An 18,724-nucleotide genomic window follows, 5' to 3' on the forward strand; every position below is an offset into this window, starting at 1 on the left:
TCTCGTGGCCTCTTGCCAGTATGCGCAGACATAGTGGGTGGCAGCTATTTGTGAGGCTTGAATGATAAACACTGTAGATATAATTATCTATCAGATAAATACTAAGCTCTCAGTGTGAAAACATTCTGGAGTCTAAATTTAGATTTGCATTTAAGCTGCAGGTAACACTCAAAAGCAAATACAGTGTTTTGCAGTGAGGATGTGCAGGTGAGAAATGTCTGCCTGGCCCCTCAGCCAGAGCTGCACCAATCACAATTTTTTCTCCAAGGCTCTAATTTTTTGTAATGAGCCAGATGTGCAGGTCCCCAAAAGAAACCACTGCCTGGACAGACTTATCCTCAGTGTTCACAGAGCAGTATGTTTCTAGATGATACTGTTTTTATTTAAAAAATGATGCCTGATGGTTGTGTTTCTAGGTCCAAAATGTAAATAATTAACAGTAAAGCAGTACATGCAACTTATTTGAGGTTTGTTGGGGGAAAACTGGAACTATGTTGCACTATAAAATATACGTAAAATATCAAATACAGGCTAATCCTGCATTTTGTAGGCTCAAACTCACTAAAAATCACTCGTTGGCCTAGGGTGGAATTCATTACTTTGCTGTGTGCATTGCATACTTTACCTGATGACAGTATTTGAAAGCATTGTTTAAGGAATAAGTTATTTATATATATAAGTAATATACCTATGCATATATATATACACACACATGCATAATTTGCACATTTAAGAAAATCTGGAGTGCCTGTCTTGCAGAGCATGGCTTAAAATGAATCACTTGCACACAGGGCTCACATTAGTCCTCCCGTGCCTGTTGGGTGCACAAGAAATATTTGGCCTGGATGTCCTGCTCTGAGCCCAGTGGGAGGCCGTACAGCTCCCCAGGCTTGTTTAAAAGGGAGGGGCTTTGGGCTGGATTTCTTGCTCCTGCTTTAGTGTCTGAACTAATCCAGGTGAAGCCTGCGCAGACCAGCACAAGCGCAGCGTGGATGCAACTGCTCAGATCTGCTCCTGCCCCGCGGGTCTCCTTTCCTGCCACGGCAGATGTGCCCAGCGCTCGCTGGGGTTTGCCAGCATGCAGTGGGTGTCTGCAGAGCACGCGCCCTTTGAAGGAAAAGTTTGCCAAGCTGACCTTCTGCAGAGCTATTTCCGAACCAAGCGAACATGCAGATCTGCGGAGGGATGTGGACAGGCTGGATCGCTGGGCTGAGGCCAGCCGTGGGAGGTTGAACGAGGCCGGGGGCCGGGTCCTGCRCTCGGGTCACAACGCCCGGTGCAGCGCCCTGGGCCTGGGGCAGCGCGGCTGGACAGCTCTGCGGCACGGAAGGATCTGGCCGTTGGTCGGCAGCCGGCCGAGCAGGAGCCAGCAGTGAGTCCAGGCACCAGGAAGGCCACCGGCCTCCTGCCYGGTGTCAGGAACAGTGTGACCGGCAGCACTAGGGAAGTGATGGTTCCTCGGCATTGGGGAGGCCACCCCTCCCACACTGGGTTTGGTTTTGGCCCCTCATTACAAGAAGGACATTGAGGTGCTGGAGTGTGTCCAAACACTTGATTGGAGGGCAGCCAAGCTGGTGCAGGGGCTGGAGCCCAAAGCTTCCAGGGAGCAGCCGGGGAGCTGCAGTGTTTAGTGTGGAGAAGAGGGGGCTCAGGGGAGACCTTATCGCTCTTGAAGGGCTTTTCCAGCCATGCTGATTCTGTGATTCTGTAACACGGATACCTTGCGAATGTGCTGTAAAGTCTAGTTTGTGTTTGCACTGACGACACAAATAGCGAACATGAAAGCCTGGTTTAGAGCAAAAGTCTCTCTTGAATCGAGCAATGCAGTAGATGGATGTGCTAGAAATTCAAGGATTCTCTCTCACTCTTTGCTTACTTTGTTTTCTTTTTTTGTTAAATACAAGGACAATTTCCCTGTTTTCCTTACTTGCCTCTAGCAACGTGGGAATGGATACTCAGTGTTGCTCATTTTAGAAGAAGGATCATCTCATGTCATCAGACTCCTGTAGCTGACAGATAYGCTCCCACCAAGCCGTATAGAAGGATCAAGTGTTGCGTTGGCCACAATTGCTGCGTTTGGGAGCAATTTTGGCCAAGTCGATTCCAGCCTTCGGGATGAGGAGCTACTTTTCTGTCTGTAGGCGAACACCCAAGTAGAAGCTGGTCCTTTTGCCTCCTAGTCGTGCTTGGGGCAACTGCAGTTGGACATAYGTATTAAATTGCCAGCTTATCCTTAAACAGCAGCCTGCAGCGAACCATAAGTGATCCACAGAATGTGCTGGAGCCAGGAATTCGAGGAAAGAGGAATTCCACTGAATGGGATTGCTGTGATGTGAAAACCCAAGTAGGTCTTCTCCCAGCAACACCAGAGCCCTATCAAAGACTAACACAGATTTGCCATTTCTACAACTTGCGCTCTGCTCTGGGGARATAAGTGTGGGGGAGAGAAAGCAGAAGAGAGCAGTTGATCTGAAGCAAAGCTGGAGCAAGTTTAGGGGTTGTCCACCTGAGCTGCAATTAATTTTTGAAAGTTCTGAAATAAATTCACGTTATTTCGCAACTTTGTGACAGGGAGGAAATTCGGTYCTAGAATTGACTGCTACTGATAAACTATAAATGAAAGTTGTTCACTTGATTTAACACTGTTGCTTTTTTTCCCCTCTCTTCYTTCCTTCCTTCCTTTCCCTTTGTGTCCCTTCTTCTCCCACAGGCCTGTATCGATGAGAACCTGGACATGGTGAAGTTTCTTGTGGAAAATGGAGCCAACGTGAACCAGCAGGATAACGAGGGCTGGACCCCTCTCCACGCTGTGGCATCGTGTGGCTATCTGAACATAGCAGAGTGAGTGAGTTTCAGGCTGTTGTGGGTATTCGTAATGTTCTGCAGCCTCCTCCTTGGAGCAGGCACACACTCTCTGTTGCCCTGAGACTTACCGAACATCTTGGAAGCAAACAAAACAGAGAAAGTTGCTTTTCCACTGGGACTGAACCTTTGATTTGTCAAGGTTATAATGGAACCTGTTCCCTATTGCTGCTCCCATGACAGTGCCGTGTAGATGGATCAGATCCTTTAGCTAAAAACATGCCAGGCGAAAGGGAGCCACGGTGGCTGCCAGGCAGGCACCTACGTGGGTGGAGAAGAGTGATGAAGCACAACTCCAGTGCCATGGAGCACTTATGTTGAGGGGAACCCCAGCAGTTACGTTGAGGGGAACCCCAGTTCAGTTTTAAATGCTCCATAGGAGGGGCTTGGGATTTTGCTTCTCTAATAAGGAATAATTCTGTACCTGTGTGACACAGAAATGTGTATTAGTGTAAAGTGCAAATTCCAGTGTAAAGTGCAAATATCAGATGCATTGCACAGTATAAAATAATTCAGAGATGGATTTACCATTAYTTAGAAGATATACAGAGTGCCTATCTCTATTTCTTAATGCAGGTAGACCTATGGGAGCAGAATGTAATTGCTGTTGGGAGTCTTTAAAGAGAAAAGTGCAATGTTCTGACCTTCAGAGTCACCAATATGTTAACAGCATCATTTCTTTTTCTTCAAATTCATATCCTTTGTTTCCGCTCCTTGCACACAGTCTGACAAAGATGGAGGAGTAGATAAAAGTAACTGCTTGTTAATGAACCCAATTAAAATGACAGCATTATGTTGTTGGGTGGTTTTGTGTTTTATTTACAACACGGGTTAGTATGGATGCATACTACACTAGGTTTAGTATGGATATAGGGAAGTGAAATGCTGTGCCTGGTTGTAGAGAGATTATATCATCTTTTTTTCTACCTTGCCTTCCTAGATGCGTGTTTAAACAGACAGTTCTTCTTCAGCCCAAGGTTGTACTTGTAACAAGATTAACAGGCTGAGCAAGACATTACTTGCTCTTCAATGAACTTTTGATCTAGTTGCAAAGCGACAGGAGGAAAAAAAGGCTTGTTTTTTCTGCATTCATTTCCTGTTAAAAAAAAAAAACAAGAATAACATATCATCTTAGTACAAGAGCTAGAGGATTTAACTGGCTCTAGAGAAGCAGAAACTGTTGGGACGAGCCATTGAGCAGAGAAGGGAGGACCTTGCGGTTAACCATGAACAACATTAGACTAGAAATTTGATAGGTATATGCACCGCTCGGTAATTGAATATGAAGAAAAATAAGTATTTTGTTCTGCCACTTGATTTTCTGTGCAGGTTGCCCTGAAGCCTGTTCATGAGGTCTAACACATTGGTCTCATTCGTAGGTACTTGATTAGTCATGGAGCCAACGTGGCTGCTGTGAACAGTGAAGGTGAAGTCCCCTCTGACATCGCGGAGGAAGCAGCCATGAAGGACCTGCTGCTGGAACAAGTGAAGAAACAAGGTAAATTGGCAGTGGGGTTGACAATGGGTGTGTTAGGCCCTTCAGTGTTTCTGWAAAGGAATTCTGTAGGCTGTCTGCCTGGGTCTAGGTACAGAGCGCTGAAATCTGGCCCAAGAGTTTTGCTGCGATAGGGAAAGCTCAGCGTGCACTCTACTAGTAGGATTCTTATCAGATCACTTYTCCCTCGTCTTAGCAGTTAGACCACCTTGGAGGACCGGGAAGATAGGGAGCTGTTCTTCATGCTGGGATGAACCTGTCTGTCTTTTAAGTGGGTAATAAGAGCTGTACATGGTAGTAACATGGTTGAGACTTTGCAAGGCAGTAACTATTGCAGATATTTTGCCTGACACTTCTTAGAGTTGTGTTTGGCTTTTTCCTGGCTTCRCCACATTAGTGATATCGTGCTGGGGTGCCCTAAAACAACCATCTGTCTCCGTTGAGCAGCTTTGCCCTGGCACGCTTCCAAAGGATCATAATTGCTGGAATAAATGTGTTATAAAATTCCACTAAGTGTCCACCTAGCTCTGTAGCCTGTCTCTAACAGCAGCTAAAAGCAGATGCTTAAGGCAAACTCTAAGAACAGGGTAAGTTTTGTGCCATTCCTCTTGTGAACATTTCCCAACTTCCAACCACCATGTCTTAAAGAATTCCTGAGCCACATGGGCTTTCTGTGTATAGGAATCCCCAGCGGATCTCTGTGCGTGAGGCTGCGCAGTTCTCCTTGGAAAATATTAGCATGTGTAGCCTTCTGTTCAGTGATCACAGATGCACTGCTACCCCTCTTTGAATTTGTCTAATGTTTTGTTTTGAAGCCATTTGGATTTGTCTTTGCAGCATCCTGCTGCCTTGGGTTTTGTAATTAAGACTGAGTTGATAAGTGGGGTTTCTTGTTTTTCTGCTGTTTTAAACCTAATGCTCAACAATTTCATGGGCAATCATCTCCTTATACTGAGAGAACTGATCCCTAGGAATAGTTTCATTTCAACAYCATTCTTCATTTGTAGAGATGCATTAGAGATTTACTTGCAAATGGAAGAGCCCTAGCAATTTAATCTGCCGTTGTATGGAAGCCATTCTCTGCTACCTCTAGTTTGTATACCATCCTTATGTGACTTCCTTAACAAGAAAAATTCTTCAATTTATCATATCCACTTCTTAAAACAAGACTAAAATAGTTCTGCCTCTTGTTGGCAGTTGAAGCAGCCCTTCAGCCAGAACCACCTGGCTYTCCCGTTAGTAACACTTGTTGGCTAGTGTGGGAAACTTGTCCCTCCTGTTATCAGAAAGCCTCAAACATCTCTACTAATGGACTCACTTGGTCCAATTTGTTCTAAAGCAGATCGTTTATGCCACAAGAGAATATTTTTTTTTACCATCTATTTCTTTGTGCATGTTGTAAATAGCCGTAGTGCATTGCAAATGCGTTGCACTGAGTTTTAGGTAAGTATATGTCTGAGGTTTTGTTGTTCTTGGAGTTTTCTCAGGGTCTTCTCTCCAAATTTATCTTCTAGATTATACTCACACTGTTGTTTAATTAAGTTTGCAGTGCTGTTGTTCATGGTTTGGTTATTCAAATTGGGAACGCTATATATTTAAAATTCCATCTTTCCACCCAGTATTGGTTCACAGTTTAGCTGCTTGGTAATTGGGCTGGTTTGATCACCTTTCAGAATTTTATTTCAAGGTAGCGTTGAATTACCTATCAGTGATACATGAGGTCTCCTAACTCCTGTAAAATATCTGTGCTGTTGCTGTGTTGGCTTTTGGTGAGGGTTACGAAGATATTGCTCATTCTGAATAGCAAGCAAAACGTTGCATAGGTTTAATAAATACCTGGGCACTTCCACTTGATAATCCCTTGTCCTATACTTGGCCTTCCTAGGTGTGGACCTAGACCTGGCAAGAAAAGAAGAGGAGCAGCAAATGCTGCAGGATGCCCGGCAGTGGCTGAACAGTGGGAGAATCGAGGATATAAAGCAGCCTCGAACRGGCGCCACAGCTCTTCACGTTGCTGCGGCCAAGGGTTATTCCGAAGTCATGAGGTAGGAACTCCTTCCCATGGAGTTAAGGGTGGTTGCCCTATCTAGCTTTATAGATGAGAGATGTATTGAGATTTTTACACTTTGTTTTTCCCCCAAAGGGCACTACAGAATTATTTGCCTTTCGCTGATAAAGAGCTAGARGATGGATTTTCATTTCTCTAGGCCCTTAGAGTGAGGCAGGCCTTTCAGAGCCTGAGGCATAAGTTAGAAGGTTTGATTTTTCRCTCATCAAGTAACAGCACTAGCAACTGGGATCAACAGGTTAAACWGCATTAGATAAATGTATAATTTCAGCCTACGTTCCATGACAGTTGCGAGTACCCAGCACTAAACATTACCAGCTTAGTCTAGTGGAAAAATGCAGTGCCCAGCCCATCTCTTTACGTACTTTTTCCTGGCAGTAAAACATTAATATTTTTACAGGTCAGGCCAAATTAAAAGTGTCCAACAATAAAGCTTTTTYCTCTGCTTTTTATGTATGGGTTGAACTACCCATAATTAGCAAGACTGCTTGGTTGTCTGGATTAAAATGCTTCTGGAGATGCTCATCTCTCTTGATGCTTTCGGTCCTAACTTTTTGTGTTGTGACTTGAAGCCTCGTAGCTGCTGCTTCTCCAGCTGTAGTAGGTTTGTTGTCCTCCATGATCCCTATTTGCATGCATTTGTTAAAGTTTATAACTGAGTTATACGCTGTCTGAGGAAGGAGTGCCCAAGAACACTAGTTTAACACCTCTCATGTCAAATAGAAATGATGGATTTCCTGAAATCAAGGTGTGGGTCTCGTGGAGAGTTGTATTTCCAGTACTGAATGGGAACTGCAGTCACAGTTTGCAAGCCAACTCGTCCTGGACAGCCACCCGTCACATCAGAAGTTATAATGAGAGCTCTCAGCTTGCTGAGAACGAATATTGTTTCAGTCCTGCGTGCTTTATGGGTACCCTCTAAGTTTAAATATATAACTCCAGTGACTCCAGCCCCAAAGGGCTGAAAGCCAGGAGCTTGCTAGCTCTCCAGTGAGATGTGGAATTTGTCTGTGACCTTGAGTCTCTTAACAACGATGTTCCTCCCTCTTGCCAGCTGGAAAATCAACGTAAAGTCAGCAGCTGATTTAAGCTTTCTTTCACAGAGAAACACTACTATGTGAGGACTGGGTTTTATAATGCATCAATGTGAAGGAGCAGGGGTTTCAAAACCCTTAATGCCCTTCTGGGGTCATGCTGGATTTCCCGTGTTGAAGGGAGGCAGTTCTGCTTGGGACTTTAACCAGATCATTTGTGTACTAGTGCGAATACACATGGAAGGCTTCAGATAGCAGTGGTTTCTCTTCTGCTTACTTTTATTTCTACATCTTGGAGCCTCAGGTGGGAGCAAACACCATGGCCAGTTTGCAGGGCGCTGTGTGACCAGGCTGCTCCCAGATGGGTCCCTTCGGCTACGCCTCRCTTTGACGTGCAAGTCAGTAACAGGACAGGCGAGAAGCAGAGATGCTGTCTCCTTACCGACAGTCCCTACAGTGCAGCCTTTTTTCTGCTGCTAGAACCAGCACTAGACTCCAGTGCCTAAATGCCCATCAATGCCAGGTGCTTGGCTGCTTGTCACGGAGACTGCAGTCTGCAGAGATGCTGTTTGTTCACCSAGTGCCTGACAGATTGTGGTGTCTCGTGGCTGTCGATGCAGGACTTCGACTGGGTCACTGATGCCTGCTTAGGAATGAAGGTCTTTTCCCAATTTCAGACGTGCTGAAAGGGAATTTTACCAATTAGACACTTAGCAGCAGCTTTTCCAATGACAGAAGTCGCTTGTCGTTACGTGATATTCCTCCTTTTGTGAGTGAGCGCGTCAAGTGCATATTGCTTAGATGAAAATCACGGTGAGAAGCTCCTAGATKATTTTGCACTGTGCCACCTACTCTACCGCTCATGGCATGAATTTTTCTGGGCAGAGCCATTCTTGTAGGAGCAGAGATCAATACTGCTTATTTCCTTAGGCTTCTGATCCAGGCTGGGTTTAATTTGAACGTCCAGGACAACGACGGCTGGACCCCGCTGCACGCTGCCGCGCACTGGGGAGTGAAGGAAGCTTGCTCCATCTTGGCAGAGGCCTTGTGCGATATGGACATCAGAAACAAGCTGGTTAGTGAGCACACACCTTGGCAGRTTTTACGCAGTGTATTTTTATAGCAAGACACATATTTTGTTGCCTCTCTCTGAATCCAGCAGCGGCGCAAGGTTAGTCGGTGAGCAGTTCTCATAGCACGTGAAGTAGACTGGTTAAAAGCACCAGAGAACAAAGGGTTTTTGCTAGAGAAAGACGGAAAAAAAAGGCATCTTTTAAGTAATACTAAAAACATCACTGATGGATATTGAAAACMAAGATTATAATAAGCGTTAGATGATAATAGTTTATGTTTTCCTTCCTTACCATAGTCCTGATAAATAAAGCAAAAAAAAAATCAGTTGTGGAGTGCCTGATCATATGCACTAATCTAAAGTATAAATTATTGAAAACCAGTAAACCCATGAGAAACTGACAACTTTAAATCCTTCCTGTTTTACTGTCTTTTCTACTAAACAGAGATGATGGGGAAAAATGACGTGGGTTTGTGAGAAACGAGCAGGAAAAAAGTAGAATATTAACAAGTAGGCCTCCCTATAAAAACATGAGGATGTTTCCTTGAAGAACCCGTGAATTTCCAAGAGTTAAAGTAGATCTGTTTTTGCTTGGAGCAGCATCAGGGAATGAAAATAGACAAGGGGATTTGATGAGAGAGACGTGGCGCTGTGTGCTGTGAGTGCATCTCTCTSTCCTGGAAACTCAGGTAAAAGAAACAACTGTCTGAGAAGGAGCCATTTTAGCATGGTGAACTTGGGGGCCTCCAAAATATGGGGGATTTGCTGTGTTGAGCGTGTTGGCATGATAGACCTGAAGAGAAATAAATAACCYGCACTGAGTTATTTGATGTTCCCAGTGTAGTCAAGTCCAGGTCAGATGGCCCAGATGACCTGTATTAATTCAGTCACTACGCATCAGGTTTCATTCATTATTCATGTGCTAATAGAATGGATACAGCGTTAGTGGCGTTGAAGCGGCGCTTCTCTGACTAAGATTGGTCTGATCATGGATGGTGTCATAAAAATACCATCACCGTGGCTTTGCTTTCCCTTCTCTCATGTGAGCTAACTGAAACAGAGTTTGTTAGCCAGCCTGCGTTGGCTACGAGGGCTATGTTGGTTTGTTCTTCACYGGTAAAGATTGCTCTTGTGCCCGTTGATGCCATCTTGGCAGTACTAGTGTCTCCACGCATCACCTTGACTTGCATCGTTTGTTTTCTTGCTGCATGTGTCGTCAGGGCCAGACACCGTTCGAYGTGGCTGATGAAGGACTGGTTGAACACTTAGAAATGCTGCAGAAGAAACAGACTGTGGTGAGTTTGTGCGTGCCCGTTCCTCACTTCCCCAAATAACCTTCATGGATGGGTGTTCTCTAAAGCTTATAATTTCAACACAAGTATGAAGCTGAGGCCTCACTGGTTTTTTACATTAGTCATTAGGATAGCTTTAATTTTACTGGCATTTCTAATACCTAGCAACACAGAAAACTGCATGACTCTCAAGAAAGTCAGTAGATTATTGGCATACAGAATTTTGTCAGCTGTTTATTTATGTACAATTCATCGTCGAAACTGCTGCTGTTCTGTAGGGGCTTTTGAAGCTGAGGAGCTTGCAAGCTGACAAACTGCTCTTTGCTTAATGAACAATTACCCTCGTCACCTTTGTGTTGGTGTTTAAGAAGCATGGAGTCAGTGTTGAGAAAGAGGGTTTTCCATACCGTGTCTCCCACAGAGTTGTGAGACCTTTGATTTCTTTGAGAGGAAACTTCATGGAGTTGCAGACTGAAATATTCAGTGGTTTCAAAAACCATGTTAAACTGTCATCTCGTGACACCATGGAGATATTGGAAAGGCTTATAAGTAGAGAGCTGGTATAAAAGAAGGAAGGCAAAGAATATTTTGATCAAAGTAAAGCCAGTCATGAAGCCACACTGTGCTTTAGGATTGCTTTCTTTTTTGTCTGATCTACTCAGTTCATTTGGGTGTTTCCAAGAAACAAACCTACTTTSAAGGAACAAAACCACCACCAACAAAAAAAGCAAATCACGAGGTATCATTTAAAATGTTGGTTTTAGCAAAATCCTTAATGAGAACGTTGCTGATAAAACCAAGTCAAGTATTTTGAGGAACTGACAATGTGGGTGGTAGCGCTTGAGCTCTGATCACAACACAGCTGCTGTCAGCCTTAAATAGCAGTCTTAACATTCACAGAATCTTTTTAAAAATTAATAAGCTTCTCCCGAAATGAGGTGTYGATAAATACTCTGTGTTGTGTTTTGTACTTCCTCCTATTACATTACCCCAGGAGTCTGTGCTAACTATAACCATCAGGAGAAACGAAAAAGCAGAACAACCACCAGAACTTTTTTAGGTACCGGCTAGCCCCTCTTTGGCCCTGCTTAGCAGGGACAAGCRACCCGCTTGTTCTCTGTGTAGCAGTGCTCTATAAAGCCCTTCCCCATTTATTAACTGATTATAGCAAGCTGTATTAGAGCTAGGAAGAAGAGAAGAGTCTAGACTTGTCACATTTTTTTTCAATGATTGTGATATTTTTTGACAGAAATGTCATTTTATCCTGTATTTCTGATTTAAAGAAAAAAAAAAACCAAAAAAAAAACCAATATTCAAGGATGAAACAGGCTGTTCCAAAACACACACATTTTTACTACTTTCAAAATGTCTCTCAAGTAAACTTTTTTTTTTTAATTTAAGTCTAAATTCAAAAAGTAGATCAGAACCAGTGATACCACCCTTGCCAAATAATATTCTTAGGGTGGAAAGACCAAGTGAGCTGGGCTTGTTTAGCCCGTAGAAGAGAACATTGAGAGGGGATCTGATGGATGTGTACATACACATCAGGGTTGGATGCAAAGTGGATGAGGCCAAACTCTTCTCAGTGGTGGCGAGTGACAGCACAAGGGGTAATGGGTATAAAATGTTAAAAAAGGAAGTTCCATCTCCACATGAGGAAGAACTGCTTCACTGTGAGGGTGCTCAAGCCCTGGCACAGGCTGCCCGGAGAGGCTGGGGAGGCTCCTTCTCTGGAGGCTTCCCAAACCCACCTGGATGTGTGATTTTTCATTTGAATTTGTCTGGGAATTAGTTTTGCTTTTGGATTTTTTTCTGACTTTCCTGGGAAGCTATTTCTTGCCCTTCCCTTTGCTATGCTTTCTTAATAATTTTGGTTAATAAATTATCCCAAACGCCCATGAACTGGAGTTCATGGATTCAGAACTGGACCCAATGCATTCAGAAACTGGAGAGCTTTTCCTTCTTGTACCATGAGTCAGCTCCTCCCATCCAAAGATGAGGAATATCTACAGTAGAAATGAAGCGAAAAAGAAAAAGAGGCTTGAAAGTGAACCTCTAATTGCAATTCTTCTTTTTCTTTCCTTTTTTTAAACCTCAACTGTGTCTGTGCTAAATGCTACTGAAATAACCTTACACTTACAGTTTTATCCATCACTGCTGATAAAATTCACATTTACTGCTCCTTGAGCAAAATACGTTGTTGCTGTGGTGATCATGGATATTCTTGTGCAATGGCTCGTGCCAGAACTGGAGGGATTTAAGGAATGACTCAGCCTCACGGGAGATCCATCCGTTGCCTGTACAGGGCAGACTTAAACACGGTCCTCTGAGAGCAGGTAAATATTAGCTACGGAGGCAGCAGATCTTAAACTGAAGCTGCACAGATTTTTAAGGACATGCTCAGTGTGTCCTTATGGAGCTTCAGTCCAGGGTATCCAGTGCTCATACAGATAGGGTATTCAATGAATTGAGTTGTTAAATTATATCTATGTTTATGATATAGGCTGGTATTTTTCATCCGACAAATCTGCCTTTACCTTCTGCTGTGATAATTTTCAGATTAGGCTGAGGTGACTTGTTAAAATGTGTATTTTGATTCCTTCTTCCATTTTCTTGGGCTTTTTTGACAGCTGCGAAGTGAGAAGGAGACGAGGAATAAACTCATAGAAGCGGACATGAACGGCAAGCCTCAAAGCAGACTCTTCACAAAGTAGGTTTCCTTCCTTTTCATTGACAAAGAGCAGCATCATCTGCTAGCGGCAAATTTGCCTCAAATGATTTACACAAACATATTGCTGTTCATGTCCATTTTGTTGTTTCTTTGAAATTCTTCAGTAAGGATGTGGGTGCTCGGTTGCTTGGTGGTGGTGCCAGTTCCCCAGCTCTGCTGTTTCTGAGTATCATTTTGACCTCTGGGCTGAGAAGTGCCCGATTGCAGCTGCACAGAACCGTGCAGCCCAGGTGATGTTTGCAGTGCCCTTAGCAGAGACATCTCATTTTTTTGGATGACCAAATGCCTACAAAATTAGGAAATGTGCAACTGGCATTGGAATCCACAACAATGGGCAACGGGTCTATGAGGAGCTAGAGTGTGTAGATGGGTTTTGTCCTTTCGCTGGTTCTATACGTAGCAAATCGTGTGTATGTGTCTTGAAAAAAGTGCAATTCAGAAATATCTCACTTGCTTGGCAGACATTAGAATTTCCTGTTTTTTCAGCAAAGAGAAGATTCTTTATGAGGAAGATACACTGAAGTCCATGGACATGGAGGAAGAGAACAAGGACTCTAGCAGTTCCAGYTCTGAAGAAGAGGAGGAGGAAGCTGAAGAAGATGAGGTTTCAGAATCAGATGCTGAAAAGGAGTCAGGTAAAACATTGCTTCAGATTTAATCATTAACAGAGCAGTAGCTGCCTTTTTTGTCTAATTGTTAAAGACACTCTGAAATCTTTMTTTTGGTGTTTTGAGTATGGAGAAATTGATAGTGTATTATGAAAAAAATCTAAATGTCAAAGCTGTGACTTTCCCCTGAAATTATTTATTAAAAATATTTCTCTTAAAATATGAAAAATTGCAACACTCTCACTTTCAGGATGACTGACATTGAGGCACTGAAGACATTTCTTTTGCTTTTAAACCGTGCCTGTAGCACCCTTTGACATTTATGGAAACACCTCCCTTTTGATTTCCTCAGTGTTCCAAACCAGTGCTGTTCTTTCCTAAAAGGAATGTATTTCCTTTCTTTTTGCTGACTCCCCCATCAGCTGAAAAGAGCTTTGGATAGAAACTTAGCCTCTACTTCCAGCTCACTTGGATTCAAGCTAATAGAGCWTTGAATAAGTTTCTCTTAAACTGATTTCTTTCTATTTTGCTTGGCTGAATTGGAGGGAACACTTCAGATACCRCAGGACTGTAGAAAAGAGCATGTGGCTGTGGCAAGGTAGCAATCTGCTGTGTTTGGATCACAACACAGAAATGAGGAGCTGAAAATGCTCTGTGCAGTTACTGAGACAGGAAATTCTTTTTCTCCTGATTGTATAATAATTGCACAGCGAAGTGGAAAAATAAAGGTTAAGTACATGAAGTGATGTTAGGCTTTATGCTATAGCCTGTAGTTGGCATCTTGTTCCTTTCTTTTCAATCCCATTTCTTTTCCATAATCTCCAAAGCTGCTCAAATTAGTTTAAGCAGCATATATGTGCAGCGTGGATAATTTAAAAGAAGAACCTTAATTTTGCAGCAAGCCAATATCTGTGCTTAATATTTCTGTAGAGAGAGATCTTAGACTGTGACGTGTTTCATGATTAAACTGCTTTTAACATCAGTTTCTTCAGCCTATATCTCAGTATACTAATAAATAAACCCTTGCAAGCAGAGTATAATTTAAAGTTTGTCCTGCTGCTTGTATCAGTAAAATTGTTCTCTATTCAATTGTATGAATTACAATGTTTATCACAGTTTGAGGGGTGTGGAGAATCCTGGCTGATCTTTGCAGAACTGGTAGTTACAAAAGCTCTTTGGACACTACATTAACGTGATGAAAAGTCTTTTGGCTTGTAAATCAAGCAAACGTAGTGAGGAAGGCAGTGGCAGAAGCAGTCGTCAAGTAGAAGCCACATTTATTTGCTCAATAAATCAGTGCTTTACTAGACAGTCGCCCTGTGTAGTGATGTCCTGCTTCTTGTAAACCTGGCAAGGACTTGACCAAAACACCTCTGAAGTGGATAGAGCTGGAAGAAATGGAGCTCCATGGTGTTTAACTGTTTCAGGAACAGCACGAGCTCCTTTAGCAAGAAAAACACTGCAGCATTACATTTTATATGAAGCCAAAGCTGATGCTTTTATAGAATTAATTCACTAAGCAAAGCACATTGCAGTCAAAGTACTGAGGCCAAATCAGTTTAAAGACAGAAAGCTGGAGGATCAGGCTTCAGTCCTTATTATCTGTACTATTCTTTCCTGGAGAGATTATTGGCCCCTTGGAAAAATTTCGATTGGAATTGAAGCTTACACCATGAACTCCTCCAACTTCTAAGAAAATGAACGTGAATCTGTCCAAGGGACTGTGGATGCTGCTGTTGTCACATATATAATGAAGTACACACTTGCAATAGTCTAGCAATCATTTAAGAATTAGAGAAGAAAAAAAAGGCAAAATATTGTTATATTTCAAGCTGGTAGTATAATAGAAGAGTTTATTTTGAAGTATGTTTTTGAAGAGCCAGATTGTGTTAGATTTGTGGGATTTGCAGGCAAGGGAGGAGGTTATGAACCTGGAGCGGTCACATTGCTGCAGGCCTCGGACTATCATGGTCTTTTCTACAGTCAATTGATCTTCAGACAAAAGCAGCAAAGTGCTTTAATGCCATATTACTGATCTGGAGAATAATCAAAAGATTTGCATTGGGCTGTRTGTAACCAAGAGGAAGATCTGTGTAAAAGTCTATGGTCATTAGCTTGGGCAAGACTGCCTTGCTCTGGAGGCTGGCTGCAAAGTAAAGCAGGCCTGGGCAACTCAAAATGCTTCAAAAAACCCTCAAGAAAAATGGCATCTGAGACTGAAATTGCCTGCCACGTTTGGGAAGGCCTTGGTATACCAAAAGAGAGAACTAAATTTGCAGTCTCACCAAACTCACCATGGAGAGATTGAGATAATCCGGCCCTATTTCCTTTTGATTGGAATTCCTGGTTATCACTCACATTTTAGTACATTACATTGAAGAAAAAGTTGCCTGTGATCATCTGTTCCCTCTTCCATCTGCAGTTGACTCCTTCCAGTCATGTTGCTCACAGTTAGAGCTGTTTGCTAACCTGTCATTAGCACTCGGGCTTTTACCCTTGTAATTAGGATTGGCCTTAAAACCTGACCTCTGCARTATAAACTTCCCGAATGGGTCACCAGTCACCATCCAGTCCAGCCCATCAYCTCTGCTGACTGTCAGGTCACCAAATCACAGGGCAGTTGTGGTTGGTGGGAACCTCTGGAGATCATCTAGTCCAACCCCCCTGCTCAAGTGGGGTCCCCTAGAGCTGCACTGCACAAGATAGATCAGATCCATTTGCTTTATAGTTCTCTCCTTCCTGCAGTTCATTAATTGTGCTGTGTTTTATAGACTTCAGTCTCCAGCAATCAGCAAATGGGCAGCGTGTCACCTTTTTTTGTCCAACTCTATATCCACTTTCATGCTGTCCTGAAAGTTGAGTTAGGCCTGCAGAGAGAAACAAATTGACCATCTGCTTGCTAAAAATGTGCAGGGTTTCAGAATGGTGGGCTCAAGAAATGACTTATCAAATGCAGGCAACTTTTAGCAGGTCTGGGATGATGCAGAGAGGGAAGGGTGACTGAGCCAGGTGGAGGTGAAGGCAGCTGCAGTATCATGTAGAGTCTTCTGAGGGGATGGGCTCACTTGCCTCTCTAATCCCAGCCCTGTCACTTCTGCTCACTGACTGTTATTTTTAAATGTTTCTCATGGCTAGCTCTTTTTTTTGTCCTTTGAATCCTATTTTATAGGGGAGAGAAGGTTTGTTTCAGAAAGGCTGAGCTCCATACTCTGAAGCACCATCCTCCCAGATGCTCCCTTCCAAACTGGCCTTTCTCTGTAATAACTGAACGTTTTGCTGGGATAGGGACATCGTTTCTCAGGCAGGTTGYACATGACCGTGTTTTGTAAGCAGCGTGTATCAAAGCCCTGTGCACTTCTGTCATTTGAACAGAATTTACTTTCTGAATTTTGTATTTGAGCAGATTGCCTGAAGCAAAGTCTTTGCTCTCTCTGTGCCACAGCAAAGCCTGGTGAATGTTCTTGTGTCAGCCTTGCTGCATAGCTATAAAGAAACCTCAATTCTGCTGTAGTTGTCTAACGAGCAGTGAGTCAGTTGTGAGCCTTGGTAGTATTTGGGTTGATTGTTTTGGCTCTTGCTGAGGATTTCTGTGGGGAATCAGTCCCAGCTTCGTGTAGAGGAGGGGTTATCCCTGGGGGGGGACCTGATCTCTACTAACATAAGCGACTGCAGAAGAGCCCTGTAAAGAAATGCACCACTAGGCTCACCAAGGATTAAACCCTGTTGTCCTGTTTAAGATATTTGCTGCAAAACTTGCTTGTTTGTGGGGGTGMAGTTCAAAAGTTTGTTTCTGCTTTTCTTGACAAACGTATCTGTCCTGTGACAGAGGAAATAACAAGGCAATAGAAGAAGACATTGCTGGGAAAGAAAAGACTACCTAGCTGTGGCCCTGAACTTGTCTTTAGGATCTAAAGCATTCTGAGGTCACAGTAACTCTGAATTTGAAGGCAGTGCACCTTGTGCTTCTAAAGAAGAGCCTTGGAAATGCAATGCTGAAATGTTTGATTTCTTTTCTTGTTTAAAATTGTAGTGAGGAAGGAGGAGTCCTTTGCCAACCACACCAGCCATGAAACCAGGCCTACCATCACGGAACAAATACCACCACCCGAGTCCAACTCCTTCACTGCATCTGCCAGAAGGGTAAGTGAACTGGGAATCCAGGGGGACTCCAACGGTGCTTGAAAGCAGTAGGTTTTACTGGGGAATAGACACTCTGATTTTCAGAGAAGCTGTAGGACTCGAATTGGGGAAGCACAAAAGTGTGTGATTACAATGAAGATGCTGTGTTAACAGTAGCATAGGACTGGCACAAAGGCGGATGGTTTTTATGCTTCTCCCAGTCTTTTATCCTCTGAAATAACTTGTGCTGTTCATGAAAGACACCCTGCTCCCTGCAAATACTTTGTCATTGTTAAGTCCAAGGTAGATGATGCCAATCTCTTAGCAGCAGGAGATCCTTCCTCATCATTCACTGGCTGCTGCATCAGTGGTGAAGTTGGCATCATCTCCTCAAGTGTCCTGACGTTGCCAAATTTGGTTGATTCAGTGGCATGATGTTACAACCCAGTAAGCAGAGAGGATCAGGTTTGCATCTGACTAGATGGCTAGGCTATGAAAGCTTCTTAAAGGTGAGGCGGAGTTCCTGAAATCTTATTTGAATTCCCCAGCTCCCACGTCGCTCTGCTACGTGGCACCAGGAGACTCTGTGTTCTTCCAGGGATGAGTATCTTATGCTTCTGGTTTCTTTTTGCATCAGAACGTGAAAGATAACTGTACAATGCAGGCTGCTTGCCAAAGACTGAGGTGTTAGGTACATGTGAGAGGGGAAATATTTCCTGGTTAGACATGTCTCTTTTTCAAACGTGCTACTCGGTGCTTCCTGGACAGGTGAAATACAGCTCCGCAGAACACAAGTCACCTCCCATGTACTTAAATAAGGAAGCATTGAAGGTACAAGGGTGCTGCAAAGTGTGAGCAGTGCAGTAACGTCTTCCTTGCTGCAGAGGTTTGTTTTCATCTCATTAGAGCTGCTTGCACCAGCTCTAGCACCAGTAACACTGGCCAGGGTGCAGAAGTGGGCCTATTTACAAAGCCACTTATTTCAACTCAGTCCCTTATGAGTGATTCCTTCACATAAAAGTATCAAAGCAAGCAAAGCAAAAAAAAAGAGAAGATGAGGGAATTTATCTGGACTTGTCTCTCACCTTCCAGCCATTTGCTTTGTGACCTCAGGACGTGCTGAGCCTGAGGGGGGCATTTTTTGTATTTGATATCCCAGTTGGATTTTTCATCCATGAATTTATCCAGCCACCTTTTGAGGATCCATAATGTTTAGGAACCTACTGCATCCAGCAGCCGTGGTGCTAGACCTCTGGAAGAGGTAAACCCCGTAACCCCAATGCTCCTGATTGCTGAAGAGGACAGYTGAGTCCCTCAGCTTGGTTTTCTCCGTGCTAAACAAGCCCGGTTTCTTCTCTCTCTCCCCTCTCATGTTTTGTGCCCTGGCTTCCTGACTGTCCTGGTGGCCTCTGCTGGACTCTGTCCAGTCTGACAGTCAATGCA

The 18,724-nt window shown here is 43.4% G+C and overlaps 1 protein-coding gene across 4 annotated transcripts in view; it reads left to right on the forward strand.

Moving 5' to 3' along the window:
* Positions 1-18,724, forward strand: part of PPP1R12B (protein phosphatase 1 regulatory subunit 12B) — a 101,039-nt gene that overhangs the window by 20,444 nt on the left and 61,871 nt on the right. For all 4 annotated transcript variants that reach the window (XM_026053121.1, XM_026053124.1, XM_026053120.1 and 1 more), the window contains exons 2-9: positions 2,711-2,841; positions 4,242-4,360; positions 6,243-6,402; positions 8,390-8,534; positions 9,752-9,826; positions 12,454-12,533; positions 13,041-13,189; positions 17,193-17,302. In XM_026053121.1, coding sequence (XP_025908906.1) covers positions 2,711-2,841; positions 4,242-4,360; positions 6,243-6,402; positions 8,390-8,534; positions 9,752-9,826; positions 12,454-12,533; positions 13,041-13,189; positions 17,193-17,302 — 969 coding nt within the window. The remainder of the gene's footprint in view (positions 1-2,710; positions 2,842-4,241; positions 4,361-6,242; positions 6,403-8,389; positions 8,535-9,751; positions 9,827-12,453; positions 12,534-13,040; positions 13,190-17,192; positions 17,303-18,724) is intronic.

This window comes from Nothoprocta perdicaria, unplaced genomic scaffold, assembly GCF_003342845.1.
Source record: "Nothoprocta perdicaria isolate Ctin4 unplaced genomic scaffold, notPer1 scaffold_97, whole genome shotgun sequence".
Lineage (NCBI taxonomy): Eukaryota > Metazoa > Chordata > Aves > Tinamiformes > Tinamidae > Nothoprocta > Nothoprocta perdicaria.